This window comes from Ornithorhynchus anatinus, chromosome 11 (assembly GCF_004115215.2).
Source record: "Ornithorhynchus anatinus isolate Pmale09 chromosome 11, mOrnAna1.pri.v4, whole genome shotgun sequence".
In the NCBI taxonomy this organism is placed as follows: Eukaryota; Metazoa; Chordata; class Mammalia; order Monotremata; family Ornithorhynchidae; genus Ornithorhynchus; species Ornithorhynchus anatinus.
Genome location: NC_041738.1, coordinates 2,111,658 through 2,128,748, shown reverse-complemented (window position 1 = coordinate 2,128,748; position 17,091 = coordinate 2,111,658). Strand labels below are relative to the sequence as shown.

The window sequence follows — 17,091 nt, the reverse complement described above, 5'->3', positions numbered from 1 at the left end:
GCAGTTTCCCAGAGGGAAGGGGGATAGAAAAGAACAAGGCTTTCCTTTTTCCAACTGCAGGACCTTCTCGTTCCTAGAATCGGCAGCTGGAGACCAACAGAGAGAAGTGACCAAACTGTTCTTTACGTTCATACAAATCAGGAAGAAATAAGATTCCATTAGCCCAATTTTTTAATTCGGAAGGATCCTGGGGGAAGCCACGTATAGAAATTGAATACTGTATCCTACTTTTAACTGCCCTTCTCTACAGAAGCAGCGTGGGAAAGACCCCAGGCCTGGGAGTCAGAAGACCCGGGTTCTAATCCCGGTTTCGCCACCAGCCTTCTGTGTGACCTTAGGCAGATCACTTAGCTTCTTTGTGGCTCAGTTCTCTCATCTGTAAAATGGGCATTAGATAGATGCCTGCTCTCCTTCCTAGAATGCGAACCCCTAAGCAGCGTGGCTCAGTGGAAAAAGCCAGGGCTTAGGAGACAGAGGTCATGGGTTCTAATCCCCGGCTCCGCCAGCTGTCAGCTGTGTGACTTTGGGCAAGTCACAACTTCTCGGTGCCTCAGTTACCTCATCTGTAAAATGGGGATTAATAATAATAAATAATAGTGATGGCATTTGTTAAGCGCTTACTATGTGCCAAGCACTGTTCTATGCGCTGGGGAGATACAAGGTGATCAGATTGTCCCACGTGGGGCTCACAGTCTTGGCACAGTGCTTGGCACATAGTAAGTGCTTTACAAATACCAACATTATTACTGGGGACTGTGCCTGAGCTGCATATTCTGTACCCCAATGCACTGCTTAAAAGAGTGCTTGTCACATGGTAAGTGTTTAACAGATACCGCCGTTATCAAGCCCTCCAAAGAGCAAACAATCTAGAAGGGGGACGTAGACCCCAAAATTCATACCAGATAGAAGCAAGAAGGAAAAGAGGATATGGTTATTAGTGCTTAGGTAACGGAGTAGGTAGGGTATGTACATAAATGCTACTGGACTTCCTTGTTCATCCTTCAATAGTATTTATTGCGTGCTTACTGTGTGCAGAGCACTGTACTAAGCGCTTGGAATGGACAATTCGGCAACAGATAGAGACGATCCCTGCCCACTGACGGGCTTACAGTCCAGTTGAGGGAGACGGACAAAAACAAGACAACTTAATAGCAATAAATAGAATCAAGGGGATGGATACCTCATTAACAAAATAAATAGGGTAATCAAAATATATACAAATGAGCCCAGTGCTGGGGGCGGGGAGGGAGGGAGAGGGGAGGAGCAGAGGGAAAGGGGAAAGGGGGCTTAGCTGAGGCCCTGATTCCTGATTCCTGCTTGCCCTCAAGTCATGCTGTGGTCGCTCTTTGAGCCTCAGTCTCTCCATCTGGGAAATGGGGCTAATACCAGGATGACCACGGGTCTGGGGGCTCAGGAAGGATATAAATTTAGCTTCTTTTTCAGACAGGAAAAGGACACAGCTCAGGCCCACCTCTGATTCCCATCTTGAAACCTCGATCCTATCTTCTTTAGGAGGGCACGGAAGCCATTAACTTCCCCCAGTGCCTCAGAAACCCTCGGTTACAAATGCAGCCAATCAATCAGTCGTATCTGTTGCGTGCTTATCTCGTGCAGAACACTATTAAGCTCTTAGGAGTACAGTATAACCTTATGCCCAGTTGGGAGGCAGGATTTATAGACTGTAAGATTATTGGTGGGCAGGAAATGCGTCTGTTTATTATTGTATCATGCTCTCCTAAGTGCTTAGTACAGTGCTCTGCACACAGTAAGTGCTCGATAAATACGATGGGCTGACTGATTGACTTGTCAGGGCACCCGTGAGCGACCCATCTGAAGAAACCGACCGAACCGGGGACCGCCAGCCCAGAGAATCCACCGAGATGGCCTGTTTAGAGACTTGATACGGCAGCCTTCTCCTGCCTGCCGTTCCCCCGTGCTGATAACTTCCCTGTCCGACATCTTTGACTGCTCTGACATTCGCTCCTTTCCGGCCATTCATCACCAACTCCTGCCAGGTCTTCCCCGGAGCTCTTCAGTCGGTCGGTCAGTCGGGGGTATTTATTGAGCGCTTACTTTGTGCAGAGCGCTGTACTGAGCGCTTGGGAGAATACAACAATTAACAGACACATTCCCTGCCCACTGTGAGCCCACCGTCTAGAAGGGGAGGCGGATGTTAATATAAATATATGTGACAGATAGATACATAAGTACTGTGGTGCTTGGAGGGAGATGAATAAGGGGAGCAAGTCAGGGCGACGCAGAAGGGAGTAGGAGAAGAGGAGGGCTTAGTCAGGGAAGGCCTCTTGGAGGAGTTGTGCCTTCAATGAATAATAATAAATAATATTGTTGGTATTAAGCACTTACTATGTACAGAGCACCGTTCTAAGCGCTGGGGTAGATACGGGGTAATCAGGTCGGCCCACGTGAGGCTCACAGATAATCCCCATTTAACAGATGAGGTAACAGAGGCACAGAGAAGTGAAGTGACTTGCCCACAGTCACACAGCTGACAAGTGGCAGCGCTGGGATTGGAACCCATAACCTCTGACTCCCAAGCCCGGGCTCTTTCCACTGAGCCAGGCTGCTTCTCAAGCTTTGAAGTGGGGGAGAGTCATTGTCATTTCATGGCTTTGCCCATTCCTGTCTGCTCCTCAGCCCCCGCCCCGCCGCAGAGATCAAGTCCTAATAATCTCATGCGCAAATTACTGCAAGTGCCTTTTGTGCATCTTCCTGCCTCCAGTCTCTGCCTGATCCTGCCTCGTTTACCCACCACAGTCAAAATTGCTTTTTCAATTGACGATAATAGCTGTGGCGTTTAAGCACTTACTATGGGCCAAGCACTCTTCTAAGCATCGGCGGAGATAGGAGTTAATCAGGTTGGACCCAGTTCCCGTCCCACACGGGGCTCGAGACCAGATGTTGAATCCCCATTTTACAGATGAGGCACAGAGAGGCAAATCACTTAAGCCAAGGTCGTACAGGTCAATCTGATGTCATTGCCCTTCTCAAAACGAGGGCTTTCTAAGCAAATTAAAATTCCTTATCACGGGCTTCAAGGCTCTTGCCTCCACTTGGATCCTCCTTACCCAACTGCCCTCTTTTATTGACCCTGCCCCGGTGCCAGTGCCATTGACCCCACCCAAGTAAAACCAATCAATCAGTAATATCCACTCCATGTCCACTGTGCGCAGACTACAGTACCGAGCCCATGGGGAGGGTTCGATAAAATTAATGGACAGGATCACTGATCTCTATCAGGAGTATTTATTGGATGCCTACTGGGTGCAGAGCATTGTACTAAGTACTTGGGAGAGGACACTGAAGCAGCGTGGCTCAGTGGAAAGAGAATGGGCTTTGGAGTCAGGGCTCATGAGTTCGAATCCCAGCTCTGCCACTTGTCGGCTGTGTGACTGTGGGCAAGTCACTTCACTTCTCTGTGCCTCAGTTCCCTCATCTGTAAAATGGGGATTAAGACTGTGAGCCCCAGGTGGGACAACCTGATTCCCCTATGTCTACCCCAGTGCTTAGAACAGTGCTCGGCACATAGTAAGCGCTTAACAAATACCATTATTATTAGATACAAACTCTGCCCTCGAGGGGTTTCCAGTCTAGCGGAGCAGCTTGTGGAATAGCCTCCCTCCTCTGCTTCTCCAATCCAGGTATCTCTTCCCCCTTCAAAGCACTCCTAAAAACCCACGTTTTCCAGAAATCTTCCCAGATAACCGCTTCCCCACCCTCAGGCCCCATTTCACTTTAGCCACTTATGTATAGCTTTGGAGATCCTAACAATATTTATTTCTTGTTAAAATTTCTTGTTGCATAAATTTTATGCAATTGATATTTGTATTTTTTTTTATTTAATTTAAGAAATGCTTTCCTGCTTGTCTTCTTTCCCTCCACTAGATTTTAAATCCTTGAAGACTGCTTCCGCTGTCTTCTCTTTTGCAATTCTCCAGAGTGTTTAACACAGAACTCTATTCACTGCAGGGGTTTAACAAATATTGTCCCTATTGCTGTGCAATTTGTGACAGTGGGGAAGTGGGATTATCTGAGAAAATACTTCCAGGATGTTTTAGATGTCACTTCCTCCTTCCATAAATTCTTTTCCAGTTGAAGGAATAAATTCACATTTTTAAAATAGCAATAATCTCAAGTCTTTCCATAGCTAGGAATCTTCAAAGAAGATTTCTCCCCAGCATGCAGCGAGATCCTAAATTAGAGAAGCAGCGTGGCTCAGTGGAAAGAGCATGGGCTTGGGAGTCAGAGGTCATGGGTTCGAATCCCAGCTCTGCCACCTGTCAGCTGTGTGACTGTGGGCAAGTCACTTAACTTCTCTGTGCCTCAGTTACCTCATCTGTAAAATGGGGATTAACTGTGAGCCTCACTTGGGATGAACTGCTTACCCTGTATCTACCCCAGCGCTTAGAACAGTGCTCTGCACATAGTAAGCGCTTGACAAATACCAACATTATTATTGAGGGTTGTAGGGGGATGGGAGGGGAGGTGTGAGGATCTGTGTGTGTCCTCAGACTTCCCTGGTGGGGAAGGGCTAGGATAGGAACTAAATCTTCCATTTTATGGTTATCACTTGCCAATCCTCTTTACATTCCCCCGGGTCTTCTCTAGGGAGGGGTGATTGCTCTCACGGTCTGTAACTGCCAAAAAATTCATTAGATTAAAAAAACAAACAAGGTCGCAAGTGATAAAATCAAAAGGGAAATATTTAAAAGCCAGGCATACAGATGGGCCCTAAAATGGCTGATAAGGTGGCATAAACAGGAAGGGGTGGGGAGGGGGAAGGCAGCGGGGCCTAGTGGAAAGAGCAGGGGCCTGGGAGTCAGAGGACCTGGGTTCTAATTCTGACTCTCCCATTTGCTGGCTGTGTGACCTCGGGCAAGTCACTTAACTTCTCTGTGGCGCCTCAGTTTCCTTAACTGTAAAATGGAGATTCAATACCTGTTCTCCCTCCTTCTTACACCTTGAGCCCCATGTGGAACAAGGACTGCGTCCAACCTAATTAACTTGTGCCCACCCCAGAGCTTAGAACAGTGTTGATGCATAGTAAGCACTTCACAAAAACCATTTAAAAAAATGAGGTCACTGAGATACAGAGAAGGGACCTGTCCAAGGTCACGCAGCAGACGAGTGGCAGAGGTGGAATTAGAACCCAGGTCCTACGGACTCATAACAGAGTGCCAACAGTGCTCTGCACACAGTAAGCGCTCAATAAATACGCCTGAATGACGCCCAGGCCCGGTTTCTGTCCTCTAGATCACGCTGCCTCTACAAATATTCCTACCCAAATAGTTAGGCGAGGCATCAGAGGCATCGTTTAGACTGTGCACCTGTCGTTGAGCAGGGATTGTCTCTATCTGTTGCTCAATTGTCCATTCCAAGTGCTTAGTATAGTGCTCTGCACATAGTAAGTGCTCAATAAATACGAAGAAATGAATGGAATAGGGGTAGTCAGGGCTTAGTCAGGGAAGGCATCTGGAGTCCAACTGCTAAAATGAGCTCTCCCTCTTGGGCAAAAAGCTTATTGTCTCCGGGGCCTTGTTAGCCGAAGGGACATAGGATGCGCGCCATGGGCCTTTCTTGCTCTTCCTTGGTGCCCCTTCTTCCCTCCCTTCTTTTCTTCAGAAGCAGTTTGGCTTAGTGGAAAGAGCCCGGGCTTGGGAGTCAGAGGTCATGGGTTCGAATCCCTGCTCTGCCACTTGTCAGCTGTGTGACTGTGGGCAAGTCACTTCCCTTCTCTGAGCCTCAGTTCCCTCATCTGTAAAATGGGGATTAACTGTGAGCCTCACGTGGGATGACCTGATCACCCTGTATCTCCCCCAGTGCTTAGAACAGTGCTCTACACATAGTAAGTGCTTTTGAGTTCAAATCCCAGCTCTGCCACTTGTCAGCTGTGTGACTGTGGGCAAGTCACTTAACTTCTCTGTGCCTCAGTTCCCTCATCTGTAAAATGGGGATTAAGACTGTGAGCCCCACGTGGGACAACCTGATTCCCCTGTGTCTACCCCAGCGCTTAGAACAGTGCTCGGCACATAGTAAGCGCTTAACAAATACCAACATTATTATTACGTGTCAGCTGTGTGACTGTGGGCAAGTCACTTCCCTTCTCTGTGCCTCAGTTCCCTCATCTGTCAAATGGGGATGAAGACTGTGACCCTCACGGGGGATGACCTGATCACCCTATTTCTCCCCCAGCGCTTAGAACAGTGCCCTGCACATAATAAATGCTTAACAAATACCAACATTATTATTACTTGTCAGTGTGTGACTGTGGGCAAGTCACTTCCCTTCTCTGTGCCTCAGTTCCCTCATCTGGAAAATGGGGATGAAGACTGTGAGCTTCACGGGGGACCACCTGATGACCCTGCATCTCCCCCAGCGCTCTGCACATAGTAAGCGCTTAACAAACACCAACATTATTATTTTCCTCTCCCCATCCTTCCCCCCCTTTTTTCCGAATTTGGTCTCGCCCTCAGGGCTCTCCCGCCTAACACTGGACCGTACCTAGTAGCGGGCCGGGGAGGTGAACCTAAGCGACGGCCGGGCCACCCGAATTCTCCCTAGAGATTCGACGGGCGGACATTCCCCGGATCGCTTCCCTCGTCAAGCTCTTCACGATCCACACCCTCTCCCTGAGTAGAAGAAGTCAGGGACGGGAGCTGGGTTTCCTTTCCTTCGGGCCCCTGTGGTGGTACAGTCCTTAGGGTCCCCCTCCCGCCTTTTTCGCGTGGAGTGGCCCAAGATGGCGGCGGTCCTGAGGAGAATTCGCCTCAGCCTGAGGGTGAGCGAGGTGGAGGGGGTGGAGGGGGCTGTCAGTGGGGCTTTATGTGACATCTTTCTCCTTCCCCTTCAGGTGCTGTCCGCCTCCCGCTCCATCCACACCACTGCGGCCTGCTCCAAGGTAGTAGAGGCCGGGACTGGGCGCCATTGCTCCCCCCCCCCCCCCCCACTGATGTCAAGACCGAACTCCCAGCATCCTTCACTCAGGGCCTCCGACCAGGCCCAGGACTTCCAGTAATAATAATCATGTTGGTATCTGTTAAGCGCTGACTATGTGCAGAGCGCTGTTCTAAGCGCAGGGGGGGGGAGGCAGAGGAGTAGCGTGGCTCAGTGGAAAGAGCACGGGCTTTGGAGTCAGAGGTCATGAGTTCGAATCCCAGCTCTGCCACTTGTCAGCTGTGTGACTGTGGGCAAGTCACTTCACTTCTCTGTGCCTCAGTTCCCTCATCTGTAAAATGGGGATTAAGACTGTGGGCCCCAAGTGGGACAACCTGATTCCCCTGTGTCTACCCCAGCGCTTAGAACATTGCTCTGCACATAGTAAGCACTTAACAATAACCAACATTATTATTATTATTATTATACAGGGTCATCGGGTGAGGCTCACAGTCTTCATCCCCATTTGACAGATGAGGGAACTGAGGCCCAGTGAAGTGACTTGCCCACCGTCCATCAGCTGACAAGTGACAGAGTCGGGATTCGAACCCGTGATCTCTGACTCCCAAGCCCGGGCTAGAAGCAGCGTGGCTCAGTGGAAAGAGCCCGGGCTTGGGAGTCAGAGGTCACGGGTTCAAATTCCGGCTCTGCCACTCGTCAGCTGGGTGACTGTGGGCAAGTCACTTCACTTCTCTGTGCCTCAGGTACCTCATCTGGAAAATGGGGATGGAGACTGTGAGCCCCACGGGGGACAACCTGATGACCTTGTATCTACCCCAGCGCTTAGAACAGTGCTTGGCACATAGTAAGCACTTAACAAATACCAACATTATTATTATTATTAAGGGCCTTGCCCGACATCACACAGTTATCAGGTGGCCAAGCCGGGATTAGAACTCATGACCTTCTAAGTCCCAGGCCCATGCTCTGTCCGTTAGGTCACGCCGCGTCCCCAGGGGTCTCTTGGGGGTGGGGGCTGGGGGAGAAGCCGCATCGGGGTCTGACTGTAAGCTCGTCGTGGTCAGTGATTGCGTCTGTTGTGGTGTTGGTCTCTCCCAAGCGCTTAGTACAGTGCTCTGCAAACGGTTATTGCTCCATAAATGCCATTGAAAGAATGAATGAATGGCCTTGCTGTCCCACAGAACCGGGCAGCCCGTGTCCGCGTGGGGAAAGGAAACAAACCGGTGACCTATGAGGAGGCGCATCCCCCCCACTACATCGCCCACCGCAAGGGTTGGCTGTCTCATCACACAAGTGAGTGGCGCTGCCCCTGGACCTTGCCTTTCCTTCTGCCAGGGGTTTGTGGTTCAGTTCCTTCGGATAATAATAATTATAGCATTTGTTAAGCGCTTACTCTGTGCCGGGGACTGTACTAAGCACCGAGGTGGATCTAAGCAAATCCGGTGGGACACGTGAGACTCACAGTCTCAATCCCCATTTTACAGACGAGGTAACCGAGGCACAGAAAAGTGAAGTGACCCTCCCAAGGTCACACAGCAGATAAGTGGCAGAGCCGGGATTAAAACCCAAAACGTTCCGTCTCCCATGCTGCTTTAATCCTCTGAATGGAGCCCGTGACCGCTGCTGAGGTTGCCAGGGCTCCCACGAGCTCTGCCCCAGGTGATCTGAGGCCTCTGGAAAGGAAAATGGTGTCCTTGGGCCTGGAGCTCGTTGCGGGCAGGGAATGCGTCTGTTTCTTAATTGTTGTATTGCACTCTCCCGAGCGCTTAGTACAGTGCTCTGCACACGGTAAGCGCTCAATAAATATGATTCAGTGAATGAATGAAGTTGCTCGTGGGGGGCCCAGGTTGAACCTCATGACCACCAGGAACCTTCAGGCTTCAGGGAAACCCCCTTGGGCTACCGATACCCCCGGTGTCAATTTGGCTGAGTGGAAGGAGCAGGGCTGGGGAGGCGGATGATTCGGGTGTTCATCCTGGTCTGCCCCTGGCCCCGCTTAGCTAAGTCACTTTGCTTCCCTGTGCCCCGTTTCCTCCTCTGGGTAATGACAGTCTTAATACTTGGTGCTCCCTACCTTACAGGGGTGGTGAGTGGATTCAGTGAAATAATTCAGGTAGCACTGCTTTGGAAAAACCAAAAGGGCTCTAAAAATTCAAGGCGTGACCCCAGTTCAGGAATTCTGATGGGTAGCTGGGGCAGTCCAGTATTCTGCTCACTTCACCCCTCTTTGGGGTCCCAGAGAGGACTGGACCAAGGCAAGAGACATTTGGTTGGATCTGTACCCTTTAAGCACTTGATATTCCCCTCACCCACAGCCCTCATGTACGTATCCTGAATTGATTTTAACGCCTGGCTCCTCTAGCCTGTAAGCTGTTTGTGGGCAGGGAACGTTTCTACCAGCTCTGCTGTATTCTCCCGAGTGCTTATTACAGTGTGCGGCACAGAGTAAGCAGCAAATACCATTGATTGACTCAGTCCAGGTGGACCCCCACTAAGGTGCCTGGAGCGGGTCCCCTGAAGTTCCCTCCAGAGCGTGGCGGAGCAGGCGACCAGCAAGAAAAATGTTGTGGGCAACTGGGATGTTGACCGTCCTCTGCCCCTTACAGGCAACCTGGATGGCGAGGGCGGGGTGGCGGAGCGGACCGTGGAAGACGTCTTCCTGCGCAAGTTCATGCTGGGCACCTTCCCGGGTTGTCTGGCCGACCAGCTGGTCCTGAAGCGCCGGGCCAACCAGCTGTTGATTTGTGCCCTGCTGCTGCAGCGGCTGCCCCCTCACAAGCTCTACTTCCTGGTGGGCTACAGCGAGGCTCTGCTGTCGGCTTTCTACAAGTGTCCCGTCCGCCTGCACCTTCAAACCTTGCCAGCCAAGGTGGTCTACAAGTACATCTAGCGTGGCGCCCCAGACCGGGGCTCAGGACGCGGCGGGAAGGTGGAGCAGGGCCTCTGAACAGGTTTGGGGGAGCTCTACCCCTCGGGACTGGTGGGCACCGCCTCTGGGGCACTAGCCAATAAAGAACTCTGGCTAGCGCCTGCCGTCCTGCTTGATGCTTCCGGATCTCTGAGGAGAAAAGGTCAGCCGAACAGGGCAGAGGGCTGGCCACTTGGCTCCCCGCCAGCCCTTCTGGGTGGGAAGGGTGGGATTTCCACTCCTCGACCACCGCCTCCCTCGGTCCTCTTCCACGGGTCCCGCCGACGGGTGGACGGCTGGCGGTGTACCTGCCCGCCCCGATCGCCGGCTCTGGGTTAGGGCAAGCTCGGGGTTTCTAAATGGTGCTGGGGGGAGGCAGGGAGAAATGAGGAAGGGTTCTGGGACCAAGGGTTGGGTTGGTGCCACCCCTCAGCATTCCTCCGTCCCATTCAATGGTTGTTGAGAGAGGGCTGAGTTTCTGAAAGAGATAAAGACTCGTTCCAAGAGTGAGATATGTATTGTGGACAGGTGTCCAGTTGAGGGTCGACATCGTTTTCTCCAGACTCCTAGCTGCTGGACTCCCAGCAGGATTATTCTCCTTTTACTGGTCCTTCCCCCATACCCCTTTCCGTATAGAAACCAGCCATAACTCCCACCCTTCCCCGTAGAGGGTTCCCTAGTGCAGGGAGTTGACTTGTTTCATTCAGTAGTATTTATTGAGCGCTCACTATGTGCAGAGCACTGTACTAAGCGCTTGGAATGTACAGATCGGTAACAGAGACAGTCCCTGCCCTTTGACGGGCGCACAGTCTAATCGGGGGAGATGGACAGACAAGAACAATAGCAATAAATAGAATCAAGAGCAATAAATAGAAACAAGTTTCCTTTCCATCCTTGCCATCTGGGGTCAGTTGGAGGGCCTTCCCCCCTTCATGTCCATCAAAGGGTGAACGCAACACCGGTGCGAGGAAAACAGGATGAGCCAAGCACCTCAAAGGGGGCTTTGTGTTCCTCATCGGGTTCTGGAACTGGATCAGCTCTGCCCAGACGGACGGTCGGTTCTGTTTCCCTGCTGCCTCCGGTATATGAACTTTCCTCCCAGTTCCCTAGGGAGCTTGTCCCTCCCCATCGCAAGCCTGTTTGCCTTGAGGTTCCTGTCCTTGTCCCCCCACCCCGGGTGGCCGGCCGTTGAGTAAGCAGGCCACCGAGAGCCGTGGAAACGTTAATCAGTTGTGAAGGCTTCAGCCTCCCACCGCAAAGCAGACCCGATTACTTCACTCACCCCCGGTCCATCTGGGGGAAGGCAGGCGGCCCTAGGAGATGGACACTCCCTCTCTGGAGTGAATCACTGCTTCTGGGAAAAGCCTGTGGGCAGCCCGGCCCCCGCTGGCAGCCCCCTCCCTTCCTATTGCTTTTTCCAGTGGTTGTTGCCACTTCCTATTCCAGGTCTTCACCCCAGTCCCATGGTGGGGAACTTTTCCAGCTCCTTTTCTCCTTGCTTGGAGTAAAGCAGGGCAGCTGGGGGCCCGAGGGTTGTGTGTGTGTCCCCAGGGGTCCCCTCGTGTCCCCCCTTACCCCAACCCCGCCACAGGCATCGCTGGGGCAGCCTTGATCCTCTCTGCCTCTCCATCCAGCGGGAAAATATTCCTCAGTCCAACGGTGTGACTTCATTTTGAGAGCCAAAACAAGTGGTAGGGATTTTAGGGGGAGTAGAGATCGATGGGCAGAGGGGAGGACAGAGTTCAAAGAGCTAGCAGGTCAGAAAGCCACCATTTTGGGGCTCTTGTAAGAAGCCTGGGAGGAGCAAGGGGGGGACCCCTGCTCAAATCTCACTCCTGCGGCCCGGGTGCCAGGGCCTTTGGACCTCGCCAGCCTCATAAATAAACTTTCGTCCAAACCAAGTGGCCAGTCAGCTCTGTTGCTGGCCAGCTCTGTGAAACATGGCTGCTCGGACACTGGGGGCATGGTGGGACAGGCTGAGATTTGGAAGTTCCTTGGGGTAGGGAGTGAGGCTGGAGGCTACCCTGGTGGGCCCCTCGTTTGGGTTTTGACCTAAAATGGAAAAAGATTTTTAAATCTCCTCGCTCCCTCCTCCAAATTCCAGAAATGCCTCAAGACTGGGAGGCTACACCTAAAACATTCAGAGCCTGAAAGTGGAAGAGGGGCCAGGTGGCAGGTCCTCTGAGGGGGGTGGGGTCCTTTGTCAACTAATGGCAATGATAATGGTTTTTCTAAAGACCTTATGACATGCCAAGTCCTCTACTAGATACGAGATAATTAGATCAATAATAATAATAATAATGTTGGTATTTGTTAAGCGCTTACTATGTGCCGAGCACTGTTCTAAGCGCTGGGGTAGACATAGGGGAATCAGGTTGTCCCACGTGGGGCTCACAGTCTTAATCCCCATTTTACAGATGAGGGAACTGAGGCACCGAGAAGTTAAGTGACTTGCCCAAAGTCACACAGCTGGCAAGTGGCAAGATCAGACCCAATCCCTGCCATCATGGGGCTCACAGTCCAAGTAGGAGAGAGAACGGATGATTAATCCCCATTTTACAGATGAGGGAACTGAGGCCCAGAGAAGTGAAGCATCTTGCCCAAAATCACTCAGCAGGCAAGTGGCGGAGTCAGGATCAGAACCCAGTTCCACTGACTTCCAGGCCCAGACTCTTTCAGAGAAGCAGCGTGGCTCAGAGGAAAGAGCACGGGGTGGGGAGTCAGAGATCATGGGTTCAAATCCCGGCTCCGACGCTTGTCAGCTGTGTGCCTTTGGGCCAGTCACCTCCGTGCCCCAGTTACCTCATCTGTAAAATGGGCATTAAGACTGTGAGCCCCCCTTGGGACAACCTGATCACCTTGGATCCTCCCCAGCGCTTAGAACAGTGCTTTGCACATTAGTAAGCGCTTAACAGATGCCATCATCATTATTATTATGATGATTTCCACTGGGCCATGCTGCTTCCCACCTGACAGGGGGTACCACGCTCCTGCCATCCCCGCTCCGCTGTGGCGCTGGGAGTCCTAGCCGGTGGAAACACCTGACTGGAGCACCTGATCTCGGCTGCAGAGCCAGCTGGGCCGAGGTGTGACGAGGAGGTGTCTGGGCCAGCCGCTGTCACTGAACTCAGGTCTCCCCCTCCTCCTGGGCCCCCTCTTCTTCACCTCAGAAAGACCGGGGCACCTCCAGGCCCCGCTCTGTGCCCACCCTCCCTATCCCCTCGGGTGTGACTGGTAGCTCAGAGGCCTCTCTGTGACTGCAGTGGGATTAGTGGGAGGGTCAGGCTAAAGTTTCCAGATGAGATCATCCCTTTCCGTCTTTGCCGGCCGCTCTCCACACCCCAAACCGTTCCGCCTTGGATCGGCACCTGGGAGCAGTGAGCAGAACTTGCCCGAAGGACTGAGAATGTCATCGGGCCCCGATCCCCCGGGCAGGCGGACACAGAGCTGGGCCTGTCTGAGGGCTCCAAGCATAACCAGACACAGGATGTGGACACGCGGAGGGACTCATGGGCGGGGGGAGAGGCTGAGGGAAAGTGAGTAATGCCAGGGAGAAGAAAGTAAGGAGGGATTTAGTCATCGGTCGTCTTTGCTGTGGGCAGGGAAGTCAGATTTCTCGAAAAAAAAATCCGGATACTTGAGTTTGGCAGTCGCTCCCTAGCCTCCCCCTTCCCCTTGCTCTCAGCCTGTAGCCCCTGGCCATGCCAGCGTATCCCCTCCCTTCCCCCCGGAGGTGTTGGTGCACTAATTTTATTAATCGATCATATTTATTAAGCACTTGCCTGGGGCAGAGCACTGTACTAAGCATTTGGGAGAGTAGGATATAACAGTTACTCAAATTTTTCCCTTTGCAAAACAGATCTGGCTGCAAGAGCGGCAGATCTGGGACCTCCAGACTCCTGTCTGGATTGGGGAGGGGGTGGGATATACAGCACATGGGCAGGAGGGGTTCTTGGAGGGCAGAGCGGGGTAGGGTGTGGCAGGCCTGGGGTTGCTCTGAACAGAATGAGCCCTGGCCTGGAAAGTGGCTTCTTTCCCGTCGGGGAAGCCAGAGACGGGGCATAAATGCAAACAGCAAATAGCCCCGGCAGCCCTAACCCAAACGGCTGGAATGGTTGATGCCTTTCTCCCACTGTTGCTTTAATCCATTTCCCGGCGTCTCTCCGGGCTCTGAGACAGACCACCAAAACCAGCCCGTCCAGGAACCCTCGCCCCAAGTTCCAGAAAAACTTCTTGTAGATGTTCGAGTCCTACATTTCCTAACTTCAAGAGCTAAAGCTGAGGCCCTAAAAACTCATGGCATCCACTACAGTGCCATGATCAAGTCCCTGATGACAATGCCAGTTGAGCAAGAAACTCAGTATGCAATAAGGTGCAGGTAGAGGCCGAGGAGCGAGGCCCACAGCGAACTGCAGACCGTGCATGTGAGGGTGAGCGTCAGTTACTGTGAGGCACTTAAAGCTGCCCTTCGCCCAGCATTGCCATGTAGAGTCAGGCCAGATCAGGGTTGGCAGTGCCAGACAGAGTGCCACTCGGTCGATGCCCGTGACCCCATTGAAAGGCAAGCACTGGAGCAAGGCAACGGAAAGGCACCGTGGCCTAATGGAAGGAGCCCAGGCCTGGTAGTCAATCAATCAATCAGTGGTATTTATTGAGTGCTTACTATGTGGAGAGAGCACTAAGCACCTGGGAGAGTACAATACAACAGAAATGGGGATACGTACACTCCCCTTAATAAGCTTAGACTCTAGAGGGAGATACCAACATTAAAATAAATCGTTTATAACGTATAATTTTAAAATACGTACACAAGTGCTGTGGGGTTGGTGATGGGGTGAATATCAAATGTCCAAACGTCAAAGTTCGATCTCGCCTGTCTCGCCGACGTCGACCCCTGGCCCACGTCCTGCCTCTGGTCTGGAACGTCCCTCCCTCCTCAAGTGCACTAAACAATCACTCTTCCCTCCTTCAAAGCTCTACTGAAGGTGCACCTCCTCCAAGAGGCCTTCCCAGACTAAGCCCCCTTTTCCTCAGCTCCCCCTCCCTTCCGCGTCACCTCGACTCCCTCCCTTTGCTCGCCCCCCCGCCCCACTGTACTTATGTATATATCTATAATTCTACTAATTTATATTGATGTGTGTTTACTTATTGTGATATCTGTCCACCCCCGTCCCCGCCCTAGACTTTAAGCCCGGTGTGGGCAGGGATTGTGTCTACTGCTGAATTGTACTTTCTAAGCGCTAGTACAGTGCTCTGCACACATTAAGTGCTCAATAAATACGATTGAATGAATGAATGAAGGATCCATGGGCATAGACAACGAAGAAGGGAGAGCGAGCCGGGGCAAAGGGCTTAATTGGGAAAGGTGTCTTGGAAGACGGGACCTTAATAATACTCTGAAGGTGGAGAGAGTGGTGGTTTGGCACATATAGAACAGAGGGACTAGGGAGAGGACATGGAAAGAGGTCAGCAGAGAGATAGATGAGATTGGGGCATAGTGAGTAAGGCAGTCAGTTGCGTTTATTGAGTGCTTACTTTGAGCAGAGCACTGTAGTAAGTGCTTGGGAGAGTAATATAGTAGTAATAAACAAACACATTCTCTGTCCAAAACGAGTTTACAGTCTAGAGGGGGAGTCAGACATTAATATAAATAAATTACAGATATGTACATATGTACATATGTATGATGTGGGGCTGGGAGTGGGGGTGAATAAAGGGAGCAAGTCAGGACGTTGCAGAAAGGAGTGGAGAAGAGGATTAATAATTGTGATATTTGTTAAGCCTTTACTATGGGCCAGGGACTCTACGAAGCTCTGGGGTGGATTCAAGCAAATCAGATTTGGCACAGTCACTGTCCCACGGGGCTCACAGATGTAATCCCCATTTTATAGATGAGGTAACTGAGGTGCAGAGAACTGAAGTGACTTGCCCAGGGACACGCAGCGGATAAGTGGTGGAGCTGGGATTAATGGGAGAAGAGGAGACAAGGGGACAGCGAGACGCTGATGGAACATAAGCTCACTGTGGCCAGGGAACGTGTCTACCAACTTTATTGTACCCTCCCAAGCGTCTAGCACAGTAAATGCTCAATAAATACTACTGATTGATCGATCAATTGACCGCTTCCCCATCGAACCTCCTCTTGGGGCCAGCTCCGGCCCAGCCCCAGCTCAGGAAAGGGAAGGAAGTTAGGTTGCCAAGAAGCTTCAATCTAATTAGGAGCCATGGAAGGAGTGGAAGAGGGGGCAGATTTCTCAACTCAGGAGTGGGGAAAGAATTTCCAAGGAGGAGGAACTGCAAGTTCCCCTCCCAATTGGGCCCCTAGGTCACTGTTGGGCTGGGTCAGGGGTCACCGACTGCCCCCACAGTCGACATCCCACTGCCTCGGTGCCCTGACCCACTTCTTGGGAAGACGTGGGCCCGCCGACCTCCATGTGCTAATTTTTTCCTTTTCACCGAGATCCCCGATGCTTCCGTTTTCCTGTCTTCCCTCCCTCCTTCCTGCCTTGCAGAAGAGAAGAGGGTCACAAGATTCCTTCGGGACCCTTGACAGGGGATGCCGGTGGCCAGGGAAGGGAGCTCCAGGGAGGAAACAGACTGGAGAAGGAAGGAAGAGGCTTTGAGGCTGACCCGGTTTCTCGAAACCGAGCGGAATGAGTACATACAATAAATACGACTGACTGACTACCGGAGGGAGCGCGGACTCCCTTATCAGACAGCCCAGAGACAAGGGAATAGAGAGCAGCACCATCGAGAAGCAGCGTGGTGTAGTGGATAGAGCCTGGGAGTCAGAAGACCATGGGTTCTCATCTCGGCTCTGCCGCTTGTCTGCTGTGTGACCTTGGGCAAGTCACTTTACTTCCTCTCTGCCTCAGTTACCTCATCTTTAAAATGGGGATTGAGACTGTGAGCCCTTCATTGGACAGTGACTGTGCCCCATCTGATTTACTTGTACCCACCCAAGCGCTTAGTTCAGTGCCTGGCACATGGTAAGCGCGTCACAAATACCGTAATTATTATTACTATCAGCTGGGATCAACCGATCAATTATTGAGCGGTTACTGTGTGCTTAAGCGCTTGGAAGAGTACAATATAACAGAGTTGAGATGTTTGCTCTTCACTTGCACTGGAGTGGGGAGGGTAATCAAAACTGCCGGCATAACCTGGTGACGGTTTGAGAATTTAGCTTCAACCTAGACTCAAGTTCAACAGAGCCACATTGCTGACCACCCTCCTGGAAGGGGCCCAGTCTCGGACCCGCCACAGACCCC

General features: G+C 51.8%; 1 protein-coding gene across 1 annotated transcript; it reads left to right on the top strand.

Moving 5' to 3' along the window:
• Positions 1–6,533: 6,533 nt before the first annotated feature.
• MRPS24 (mitochondrial ribosomal protein S24) lies at positions 6,534–9,945 on the top strand. Its single transcript, XM_029075391.2, has 4 exons — positions 6,534–6,796; positions 6,869–6,916; positions 8,094–8,205; positions 9,519–9,945. Exons 1-4 carry the CDS (start codon positions 6,758–6,760, stop codon positions 9,800–9,802), a joined length of 483 nt encoding a protein of 160 aa, XP_028931224.1. The 5' UTR covers positions 6,534–6,757; the 3' UTR covers positions 9,803–9,945.
• The last annotated feature ends 7,146 nt before the right edge of the window (positions 9,946–17,091 follow it).